The sequence below is a fragment of the Crocodylus porosus genome, unplaced genomic scaffold, assembly GCF_001723895.1.
Source record: "Crocodylus porosus isolate Cpor-Errol unplaced genomic scaffold, CroPor_comp1, whole genome shotgun sequence".
Lineage (NCBI taxonomy): Eukaryota > Metazoa > Chordata > Crocodylia > Crocodylidae > Crocodylus > Crocodylus porosus.
Genome location: NW_017728949.1, coordinates 29,427,124 through 29,439,215, shown reverse-complemented (window position 1 = coordinate 29,439,215; position 12,092 = coordinate 29,427,124). Strand labels below are relative to the sequence as shown.

General features: G+C 43.9%; 1 protein-coding gene across 2 annotated transcripts in view; it reads left to right on the top strand.

Annotated features, from left to right (window-relative positions):
* ANKAR (ankyrin and armadillo repeat containing) overlaps nucleotides 1-12,002 on the top strand; it is a 23,904-nt gene extending 11,902 nt beyond the window's left edge. For both annotated transcript variants that reach the window (XM_019554477.1, XM_019554478.1), the window contains exons 9-12: nucleotides 3,986-4,030; nucleotides 4,540-4,747; nucleotides 9,845-10,053; nucleotides 11,544-12,002. In XM_019554477.1, coding sequence (XP_019410022.1) covers nucleotides 3,986-4,030; nucleotides 4,540-4,747; nucleotides 9,845-10,053; nucleotides 11,544-11,701 — 620 coding nt within the window. In that variant the 3' untranslated portion in view covers nucleotides 11,702-12,002. The remainder of the gene's footprint in view (nucleotides 1-3,985; nucleotides 4,031-4,539; nucleotides 4,748-9,844; nucleotides 10,054-11,543) is intronic.
* Nucleotides 12,003-12,092: the final 90 nt, after the last annotated feature.

Sequence of the window (12,092 nt, the reverse complement as noted above, 5' to 3'; positions counted from 1 at the left end):
AAATCCCTATTGGGGCTTTTCGGTGAGAAGCTGTCTCTGTGTCTTCCTGATTCACTGCTTGAGGCTTACTCTTTCTGACCTTTTTGCTGCCAGAATTTTCAGACCCACTCTGTAAGTAGTAACTGTAAGTAGTAACTGTGAACAGAAAGAGTTAAGGTTAAAGACCGTGTTGCTGTTGTCAGTAAATGTAATTCACCATATGAATTGAGTTAAGTTCTGTAAAAAACTATGAGGCCTTTCTGAGGCCGGGAGTGAAAACTTTGTGCAGCCACCCTGAGGACACCGGACTTGTTCTGTGTGCTCTTCGAAAGTAAGGGTGCAAGGTGGAAACTCTTAGAGTGTGAGTGTTTTCCACAATAAGCGTTGACCAAGGCTAGGACTAGAGAAATGCTTTTGAACCTCATGCCTCAACGCAGAAATTCCCTTGTGTAAATTGAAAGTATGAACTGAGAAATATGAGCCACTGACCAGGTCTGGGACTAAGGTTGGGTTCAGCTGCCCCAAGGCTGTCCGGAAGTGCAGTTTTGAATGCAAGGGGGCCCAACTGGAACCCTGTGACCCAGTGGGCAGGTATACCCTTTCCCCACCTTCATAAATGAGCCATGTCTAACCGTGAGTAACTACATTGTGTGCCATTATTGCAGTGGAGTCTTGTTTTTGGACATTAGCCACAGCATTTCTGTGCCACTTACAAATCTCACAACCTGACGGGACATCCTCAATAAACCATTCCTGTGTGAAAAACCTGTGTGAATTGAGCTAAAGAAATGGGGAGCGGAGAATCTAAAGATGTACTGGCTCTACCAAAAAGGGCCCCAGCATTGTACATGTACACCCACTATGGCCATAAGAGTTGTAAGTTTTTAGACAAATGGAATAGGTATACCAAAGATGACTCTAGTTTGCAGTTTCCCCTGGAGGGAACATGTAAGTAAAATCATTCATCTCCGCGGAGCCCTTGAGTCAAAAGGCAGTAAAATGCCACAGACTCAGTGGGATTCAATTTTTAATTGGTATGAGGAAGCTTCCTAACGACATCAAGAATCTCAAGTTTGGAGCCTTATGGACTCCCAAGACAAACTGAAATTTCAGATAAAAGAATTAAAACAGAAAAATGCACCAACAGGGGATCCCCCATCAATAACAAAAGCACCATCAGCACCAACACCGCTTTATCCACAATTGTAGAGAACATAATTGATTTAATTAATGTGCCACCCCCATACCAGTTCCAGGCACAATCTAAATCCAAAGAAATCCAAAGTGACCAAATAGACTCTTCAGGTGGGAAAAGCTCAACATGCCTTTCTCTTAAGTCCCTGTTCTCCTGTTATTTTGTTAGGGAAAGATTTGCTTTGTAAACTTGGCTGTACTATTTACTGTTCTCCCAGTGGGGTTTATCTAGAAGTTCCCTGTATTAATGAGCTGGCAGTGCTCACTGTTTTAGATAACTCTCCCCCTGCACCGGAGTTTTCTGATCTTTCTATGTTGCAAGAAGAAATCATACAGGCTGTCCCTCCATCTCTCTGGTCTCAGCATGCTAATGAAGTAGGGCAAATCCATACCACCTAGCCTATAAGAATCAAATTAAACCCAGCTAAACCTTTACCTAAGGTTGCTCAATACCCTTTACGCCCAGAAGCCGAAGATGGGATATGCCCTGTTATAACTGCCCTTTTGAAGCAAAGTATCATTGTTCCAACTAAAAGCCCTTGTAATATGCCTATTCTTCCTGTAAGAAAACCTGAAAAGAATACCTATCGCTTTGTACAAGATCTCCGTGCAGTAAATTCTGTAGTTTTACCTATTTTTCCTGTTGTACTAAACCCAGCTATTATTTTGTCCTGTATCCTTCCTGACGCATGTTATTTCACTGTTATTGATTTGTGCTCTGCATTTTTCTCCAACCCTATACATCCTGATAGCCAGTTTCTCTTTGCATTTACCTGTCAAGGACTCCAGTATACCTGGACTTGATTGCCCCAAGGTTATACCGTATCCCCTTCTCTATTTCTCAAATACTAAAGAAAGACTTAGATGGGGGGTTCTGTGCTTGTGCAGAATGTAGTTGATTTGTTTTTAGCATCTACCTCCCTTGAAGCCTGTAAAGCTGATTCCTTAACTCTCCTCACCAATCTTGCCCTAAAAGGCCATAAGGCATCTAAAGAAAAGCTACAACTTTGTCTTCCCTGTGTCCACTGTTCTGGGTCATGATATTTCTGCTGGAGAGCAACTGCTTTCTTCCTCCAGAATAGAAGCCATTCTTAAAGTCCCTAAGCCAACCACTGTGTCCCAAATGCATACCTTTCTAGGTATGGCTGGCTACTGCCACCAGTAGATACTGGGCTATGCTTCTATAGTCAAGCCACTACAAAACCTAACTCTTGTTAATACCTCTGAATCTTTACCCTGGACCTCAGAGGCTGAAGCTGCTTTTCTATTAAACAAGCCTTATCACAAGTTCCTGCATTAGGCCTTCCTGATTACACTAAGCCTTTTTTCCTTTCTTGTCATGAAAAAGATGGATTTGCACTTGCTGTGCTCACTCAAAAGCATGGAGACAAGCATCGTCCCATTGCTTATTATAGTTCTGCTCTTGACCCAGTTGCAGCTGGTTTTCCTCCCTGCCTTCATGCTGTAGCAGCAGCAGCTATCACTGTTGAACTTTCCTGTACCCTTGTATTAGGCTCTCCGCTCACTGTTGCTGTCCCACACACTGTGGCAGCCCTTTTGCTAAAGACTAAAACCCAACACCTTTCAAATGCTAAATTGACTAAATACGAGATCTTGCTCCTCTCTGCTGAAAATGTCACACTAACTAGATGGCCTGTTTTAAACCCAGCTTCTTTGTTACCTACCCCTTCAGATGGTGAACCGCATGATTGCATTACTGTAACTGCTCACTTAACAATGCTCCACACTGATCTAAAAGATACCCCCTTGCAAAACCCAGAGCTAGTATTCTATGTTGATGGATCATGTCACAGAAGCCCAAAAGGTTCCCTTGCTGCAGAATATGCAGTATGTTCCCAATATGATGTCATAGCCATCCTCTGCCTGATGTGCATTCAGCTCAAGTTGCCCAGCTTGTGGGCCTCACGAGGGCTAGTACCTTAGCCTCTGGTGCCTCTGTTAATATTTTTACTAATTCTCGCTATGCTTTTGGTATTGTACATGATTATGGTCAACTCTGAAAGCAAAGAGGCTTTCTCACGTTGGAAGGTACCAAAATCAGTAATAGTCCATATGTAGAAGCCTTGCTAAATGCATTACAATTGCCTTCTGCTATTGCTATTATTAAATGCCAAGCCCACCAGAAACCTTATGATGATGTTACGCATGGGAATGCTCTGGCAAACTCCGCTGCCATAGCTGCGGCTGTTTCCACTCCTCAGGCCATGCCTGTGTTTTTGTCCATTCCAACTGCCCAGTCTCCAGTGGCAAGTCTTCATGACATTGCCCTCCTCTAAGATCAGGCTCCAGAACCAGAAAAATGTTCATGGAGACTGGCTGGGTGTTTGTTACACCCTGACCATTTGTGGTGCTTCCCAGACAGCCACGTGGTTGCCCCAGTGGTACTCCTTCCCTACTTTGCTCGCCTGTACCATGGCATAACACATGTGAGCAAGAACAGTTTTTTTTCTAGGCATAGAAAACAGTCCCAATATGTGAAGCTTCAAAATTACTGTCATTGGAACCTCCTAGTAGTCCCAGGGATAATCTTTGGAAGCTGCAATAGAAAATTTTGCAGTCACCAGTCAGAGCTTTCTACCATCCACACTTCTCTCAATCTAGAGTGTAGATTCCATATCTTAAGAGTTCATTGGCTTGCTGTCCACCTTTTTTAAGAATATAGAGAAGATAGTTAATTTTCCACTGTCTGCTGTGCAGATACTGCTCATATTCATTCATAAGGGTCCTGGATCTTCCAGGCTGTCAGAATGTTGTAATTTTATTTGATTATATTTAATATGTTTACTTTCAGGAAAAACTATTTTTCAGGACAGGGAGAGCTTTGGCAAGAGAAATGGTGAGTGATAAATAAGGAAGCATGAAAGGAAGAATGAAAGACTGATAGCTAAAGAAAAGACAAACTGAATATTTTTATTTAAAATAAAGGTGTTCATGGTTTAAGAAACCACAGTGAGTTTTCACATAGCCTAAGTCTGCCCAAGACTTTGGAAGATGTGAAAATAAGGTTATCTATTACTTGGATGATGTGAAAGGCATATTTATTTGTTTTTGTTTTGAAAAGAACAGAATACTGTATTACTTCTGAATTGTGTGAAGGTTTTATTTTAAATTTCTTGAGGCATCCAAATGTTTTCCTTTTTCCTGAGAATCCTTCAGGTTATATTAATACCTGATATAATAAGATATGAATATGTTAAAACAGCATGAAAACAATGGGGTAAAACTAGAAAAAAGTTACCTAAAGATGTGGAAATGTTACATTGTATCTTATAGATACAGCCTAGTTGTGCATTGTTTGGAAAATATAGCTCAGTATATCATATTTCTGTTGGGTGGGTGCATTAGTTTTAGGTCCTACTGCTTTACACCTGGCAGCTCAGTGTGGATCTGTTGAAGCACTTAACTGTCTCCTGGCACTGAAGGCAGATTATAAATTATCTGATGATCGCGGATGGATGGCTATACATTTTGCTGCATTCTATGACAACATTTCCTGCATCACAGTTCTTTGGAGAAAAGACCCTGATCTACTAGATGCTGAAACGACATCGGAGTAAGTTACCAAAATAATATTTTTAACTAAGAAATAATTTTTCCCCTCACAGAGGCTATATTACACAGGGCAGCAGCTTCTGGCCCCAGCACAGGCTCCCCATTGGGAAGAGGCTTGTGCTCCCAGGAAATCATAACAGCGGCTGCTTCCCCATGAGAGTTGCTTCCCCCTTGCTGCTTCAGGGGCTGAGATGTGGCCAGAGGCCAGGCAGCATGGCCCCCTTAGGTGAAGGAGGCAGGGAGGAGGGTTGTTTTCTCCCTCCCTCTGGCATCTGATAGAGACAGCAGAGAAGGAGCTTATTCTGCCATTCATCCCATGCAGGGGGCAATCAGTGGAGGTGGTGGTTGGGGTTGGCAGAACCTGGCTGCGGTCCCCCGGGGGCAGAGGAGGGAAACCCTTTTGCCTCAGGGGGCCATGCCAGCCAGCGTCTGGCCACACCCCTGCTGCTGGAGCAGCAAGAGGGGAGCACAAGGTGGACCCCGGCTCAGGTCCATGCCGGTGCCACAGGGAGAAGGGGATTAAACCCCTTCCCAGGGCAGTTCACGTGAGGCTTCTGCCAGGGCTGGCCACACCCCCAACACTGGAGCAGTGAGTGCAGAAATGCCTGGCAGGGGCTGCTGCACTCCTGCCTGTCAGACCCCAGCTAGTTTCTGTGCTGGTGGGACAAGGGAGGGAGGGGATAAATAAATTTCTTCCCTGCCCCCTTCACCTTAGGGGGGCTGGCATCTGGCCACAATCCCACCCCCACCTGCCCCTGCTCCAGCTAAAAAGCAGAGGGGCAGGGCCAGGGCCAGGGCCAGCCCTGGGCTGCAGAGTGTGCTGGGATACTGGGGGACTGTGGTTTAACTTAAGCCAGGAAGGAGTCTGGGACAGAAGTTCCATAAACTGGTTTGAGCTCAATCAGTTAATTATGATACTGCATTCAGCCAGATTTATCTCATAGATTTCATAGACTTTAAGGGCTGGAAGGGACCTTGCAAGATCATTGTGTCCAGTCCTCTACCCAAGGGGCAGGAAGTCAGCTGGTGTCAAATGATCCCAGCAAGATAAGCATCCAAATGTTTCTTAAAAGTGTCCAGAGTAGGTGCTTGCATTACTTTTGTGGGGGGTCTATTCCAAACTCTAGGGTCTCGGACGGTAAAGAAGTTTTTTTTTACCGGTCTTCCTGGAGTTTATGACTGTTAGACTTTGTCTTTCCTTGGAGGTGCCCTCATGAACAGACATTCCTAGTGTACATCCCTTATGTACTTATAGGCTGCCACCAAGTCCCTCCTGAGCCTTCACTTCTCCAGGCTGAAAAGTCCCATGTCTCTCAGCCTCTCCTCATATGGCTTGTTTTCTTGTCCTCTGATCATGCACATGGCTTTCCTTTGGACTCTCTCAAGCTTCTCTACATCCTTCTTAAAATGCAGAGTCCAGAACTGGATGCAGTACTCCAGCTGCAGCCTCACCACGGCCGAATACAGTGGGAGGATGACTTCCTGGGTCTTGCTTGAGATGCATCAATAGATGCAAGCCAGGGTTTTGTTTGCTTTGCTGGCTGCGGCATCACATTGGTGGCTTAAGTTCATCTTGTAGTCAGTCATGACCCCAAGTCTCTTTCAGTCATGGTGCTGGTGAGTGTGCACTGCCAAGCCTGTAGGTATGATGTGGATTTTTTTTCCCTTGGGGTGGCGCACCTTGCATTTCTCAGTGTTGAATGCCATCAGGTTTTGATCTGCCCACCTTGCAAGCTTGTCCAGGTAACCCTGAATCACCAGTCTATCCTCTAGTGTAATCACGCTTCCTCACAGTTTGGTGTCATCAGCGAATTTAGCCAGTCGACTTCTGATACCTGAATCCAGATTCTTTACAAATATATTAAAGAGTACTGATCCAAGTACGCAGCCCTGGGGGACACCACTGGTCACCATGCACCATGTTGACATGGTTCCATTGACTATCACACTCTGGGTCTGACCACAGAGCCAGTTCCTGAGCCATTAGTCCATAAGGTTGTTGAGGCCTCAGTTCCCCAGTTTAACCATGAGAACTTCATGGGAGACCAAGTCAAAGGTTTTTTTGAAGTTGAAATAAATGTCATCAACCTCTTCTCCTTTGTCCAGGTGATGTGTCACCTGGCAATAGAAGGGAATGAGGTTGGTCAGGCAAGACCTACCCACAACAAAGCCGTGTTGGCTATCTTTCAAAATGTTGCTTTCCATTAGCCTCTTGTTAATGATTTCTTTGATGATTTTTTCCAATATTTTTCCAAGAATTGAGGTCAAACTGATTGGACTGTGGTTCCTGAATCTTCCTTCCTCCCTTTCTTGAAGATTGGCACCACACTGGCCCTCTTATAATCCTCAGGAGCCTCTATTGAGCACCACGAGTTCTCAACTATCCTTGCCATTGACTGTGCTATGATGTTAGCCAGTTTCTTTAGCACTCCTGGATGCATTCCATCCAGGCCGGCTGATTTATGGATGTCCAGCCTCTGAAGGTATTCCCTCACAAGATCTTTACCAATGATGGACATGTGTTCGCCATACCCTGTCAGTTCTGCATCTTGTTTGGCAGGGTGATCTCCTTGGGCTGGTGAACAACCAACATAAAGTAATAAACATTAAGGAAATTAGCTTTTTCCCGGATGTCAGTTGTCACCTGCCCCATTTGGTTTAGCAAGTGTTCAATGTTGCCCTTGTTTTTCTTCAGACTACCCACATATCTGAAGAAGGACTTTTTCTTGTCCTTGATTCCTGTAGCCAATCTGAGTTCTGTTTTAGCTTTGGCCTTTCGTAGTTTCTAGGGTCGGAAGGGACCTGAGCAGATCATCTAGTCCGACCCCCTGCCATGGCAGGAAAGAGTACTGGGGTCAAACGACCCCAGCAAGGTGTTCATCTAACCTCCTCTTAAAAACCCCCAGGGTAGGAGCCTGCACCACTTCTCTTGGAAGTTGGTTCCAGACCCTAGCTGCCCTGAAAAACTAGGCCTTCCTAGTTTGCTCCCTACAGGTGTGGGCTAGCGCTGAATAATCCTCCTTGGTGATGTTACCTGATTTCCAACCCTTATAGGTTTCTCTTTTCAGATACAGAAAGTCCCATGAGTCCCCTATTTATCCATGGGGGTTGTCCAACCGTTTTGCTACCTTTCCTATGGGCTGGGATGGACTTCCCTTGTGCTTCAACGATCGCATCCTTAAGGAGCGACCATTTGTCATGGACTCCCCTCTCAATCAGATCATGGCTTCTCAGGGCCTTGGCAACCAGCCTCCTGAGCTTATGAAAGTTGGATTTTCTAAAATCAAGGATTACTGCATTGCTGACTGATTTGTCAGGTTGGCAATGGGTAGAGAAAGTGATCAACTCATGATCACTGTCTCCCATCATCCCTTCGATTCTCAGGTCACTCACTAGATCATCCCCTTTGGCCAGTACCAGATCCAGGAGTGCCTTACCTCTTGCTGCCCCGTAGGCTTCTTGAGACGAGTAGAGTTCATCAATACAGGTGAGAAAGCTATGTGACAGATCAGATTTGGCAGAGTGCTCCTCCCATGAGATGTCAGGGTAGTTGAAGTTGCCCATGGCAACCTTGCACTGAGAGCATGCAGCCTCTGCCCAGTGGCAACATGTAGGGGGCGCACATGTACCCCCTGAGCATGGTGGTGCACCCCCTGCAAAAAGACGCTGCCAACACCACTGGCAGCATCTGCGGGCGGTCCATGATCACCACTGGCCACCGCTGATGCTGCCGGCAGTGGCTGTGGGCGGTCACTGACCCCTAGCCAGCTCTCACCACCCCTTCCTGTCCCTCACCACTGCCAGTACTGGCAGCGTCTGCAGGAGCTCCTTGGTTTACCGGTGCTGGGCTCCTGCCACCGCTGCTGTGCTCCCATCACCACTAGCACAGCCATGCTCCCCCCAGGTGCCAGGGGCACGCACCGTTCATGCCTCTGCCAGTTCCCTTGCAAATGCGTGGTAAAGATCTTCCTCTTGGTTAGGAGACCTGTAGTAGACTCCTGCCGTTATATCCTCTTCACCAGGTTCCCCCTGTAATCTGACCCAGAGGGTCTTGAGTCACCCTTCTTGGGTGTCATACTCCACTTGTAGGGAAGTGTACTGCTCCTTCACATAGACAGCTCCCTGCCCTTTTTAGCAACATGATCCCTCCTGTGTAAGGTATAACCATCTATACCTGTGGTCCAGTCATAGGTGCAGTCCCACCAGGTCTGTGTTATTCCTATGAGATTGTATTCATTTTTGTTTAGCAGGAGGGCCAGTTCCCCAGTCTCCTGTCATTTGTGTACAGGCAAGTAAACCTGCCATCGGAGGTCCTAGGCTTCCCAGCACTCCTAGAAGAGTCCCATCCCTGGGCTGGGGTAGGAGTGAATTCCCTTGGAAGTTTACTTGTGTCCCTTGTGTTGCATGACTTACTGATTCTGCAGTTGATGCTTGGTGGGCTTGCATTGGTGCTTGTCTGCCCATCCCCCAGCAAGCTTAGTTTAAAGCTCTGTCGAGTAGATCAGCCATTCTGGCTGACGCATCTCAAACCAGTTTCGGCTATTTTGAAACTGGTTTATGTGCACTGAGCTTCTGTTCTGTTCTGTTTAAGCAGGTTTAACCCAGTTTTTGATCACTTAAACCAGTCTATGTGTAACTTGTGTCCCTAGCCTCAGGGTCCTGTGATACATTTAAACAATAGAAGGGCAGGAGAGAAGAGGATTGTACCCCTAGTGAAATGCTGAAAATCATTCTTAGTATCATGATACTACTGTCTACCCTTGAGCAATAGGAAATAAGTATCTAATGTATGTTCCATTGAAGATAACTGCTATTGACCTTCCTAGGATTTAGACAGAGCCCCAGGAAAGCTTAATTTAGTGATGAAAACATTAAGTGAACAATTAAAACTAAAAAGCCTCCACAGATGCATCTGATTTGGGAACATATGCATTCACATTCTGCTGGATTCCATTTTTTAAAATAATTGTTTAATAATCAAACTAAATCTTAATAAGAAAAACCATGATGATAAAGTTTTAATAACTGCATAGCAAATGTTTTCATACTCCACATTTTTGCTACATATTGATGATGGTATATTTCTGTGTCCCTGTAGATATCGTACTAATCCACTATTGCTTGCTGCTTCAGCTGGAGCATTGGACACACTACAGTATTTGTTTTCTCTTGGTGCCAATTGGAAAAAAACTGATAGCGAAGGAAACAACATAATTAATTTAGCAGTGCTGTACTTTCACACAGAAATTCTTAAACATCTAATAGAACTTAATAATCCAGATCTTCCAGTTTGGATTACTCTTGTAGGTAAGCATACACATTCTTTCTCAAAGAAACAGTCACTTTAACCACTGCCATTTTCTCTAAAATGAGAACACACCTATCTGAAATTCTTCCCAAACCACACTACAAATAATGAGAAATACAATTTGAATTTTGGACTGGTAAATTATGATTCTAGTTGCCCTTGGGTACATTCATTTACTTGTGTAGGGTTGCGTAGGGATAATTTAAATCATTCTGGTTCATACCTCTTAGTTTGAATGTAAAAAATACCAGATTGATACATGAAGTGTAGCATTTCTAGAATGCATCCTTATGATACTGTTTCAGTTACAGTTGGGATCACTATATTTTATTGTTATATACCTTTACTCTTTATCCTACTGTTTCATGCCCTTATCCTTCAGATGTAATGCTTGCTTAGTTTTATTCCTGTGAGTAGTCCCACTGAGCTCAGTGAACTGTTCAAATATTAAAAATGCTCATATGTGTAAATGTTTGCAGGATTAGGACCTTCAGCTATAGATCAGAAAGTCTTATGTCAACCTTCCATAATGCAGAAGCAGGATCAGCAATTTAATTTTTAAAATTAAACCTTACAAACTCATTTTCTTATACTGGCATGCCCATAAAAATATAATTGCATTCACAGTCAAGGTTCATTGAGTAGATGTGATATCTATTATTAGACCAACTGAGTAGTTAGGAAAAAGTTCTTAGCAAGCTTTGGGGCACAGTCCACTCTTCTTCAGGCATAGGGGGTCTCTGCTGTTTTGAGACTCCAAGAAATGAGAGAAGTTAAAAGTGTGGCAGGATATCAGTGAAAATGTAAATAGGTAGAAATTAGAAAGGCAAAAGGTAAAGCAGAGGGGGGAGGGGGAAGACAGCAGGGGAAGAAAGGCTAAAGGGAGACATTCCAGTGACGAGACGTGCATGTAAGAAAATGGCTTTATCTAGTTGTAAAGTAATAGGAATTGTTCTTTACCCGAGAACTTTCCTTCATTCAGTAATTAACTCATCGTGCTTGATTTTAGCACAATTAGGATATATGGGGCTTTTTTACATGTACTCTGGGGGGAAGGAGAGGGGATTGAGAGGCAAGCACTTTAATTAGAGCTGCTCCAAGAGTTGCTCTAATTAAAGTGCCCAGAGCTTCTCATGTATCAATGTTCCGGTGCTTCAAAATGGCAGTGGGGACACTTTATTGAAAGCTCGTTGAACAAGCTTTTGTTAAAGCATCCCTACCACCATTTTGAAGCACAGGGACATGGAGGCTGACTGGAGCATGGTAACTACCACGCTTCAGCAGGCTCAATTAATCATGATTAATCGTAATTATAGCATGTTGGAGCAGCCTCCCGGCTCATGTATAGGGTCTTTGTAGTCAAAGTATTAAGTAGAATATCTGAAAAAGTATTTTACTTTTAAAATTAAACAATCTTTAAAGTTTCCATTCAGTTACAGTTGTGTTGTGCAAAGAAAATGTTTTTTAAAGTGTTTTAAATTCCCAATAGAGATGTTACAGTGTGAAGATTCTACAAGGAAAGAAATGGCAGTTAGGTCCTTGGAAGTACTCTGTTTAGCAAAAGATTACTACTGGAAGTGCATTTTGGATGCAGGTGATATAAACAACACAGCAAGTATACTTGAGATTTTGTTGCATTTGTTGTAACATCTTAAATTGATTGGTCTTTGTAAATTAATTATGATGTCAAAAGTTATCAAGAAAGTGGAATAATGAGGGATCTCACAATTGTATGTCCAAAAAACGAAAATGAAGAATTTCAGGTCAGTTCAAAATGAAGAGAATAAAATATCTGATAAGTTGAATCTGTACATGGGTCAAAGTATAAAACAGTTGCCTCTCTTAAAGGACCGTTTCAGCTGAAAAGAAAGTTTTAAACACAGCAGATGAGGAGAATGAGGTACATCAGAACGGGATCCAAAACAGCCAGCAGATAGATTTCGTAGACATCAGGGCTGGAAGGCACCTCGGAAGATCATCGAGTCCAGCCCCCTGCCCAAAGGGCAGGAAGTCAGCTGGGGTCATAGGATCCCAGCAA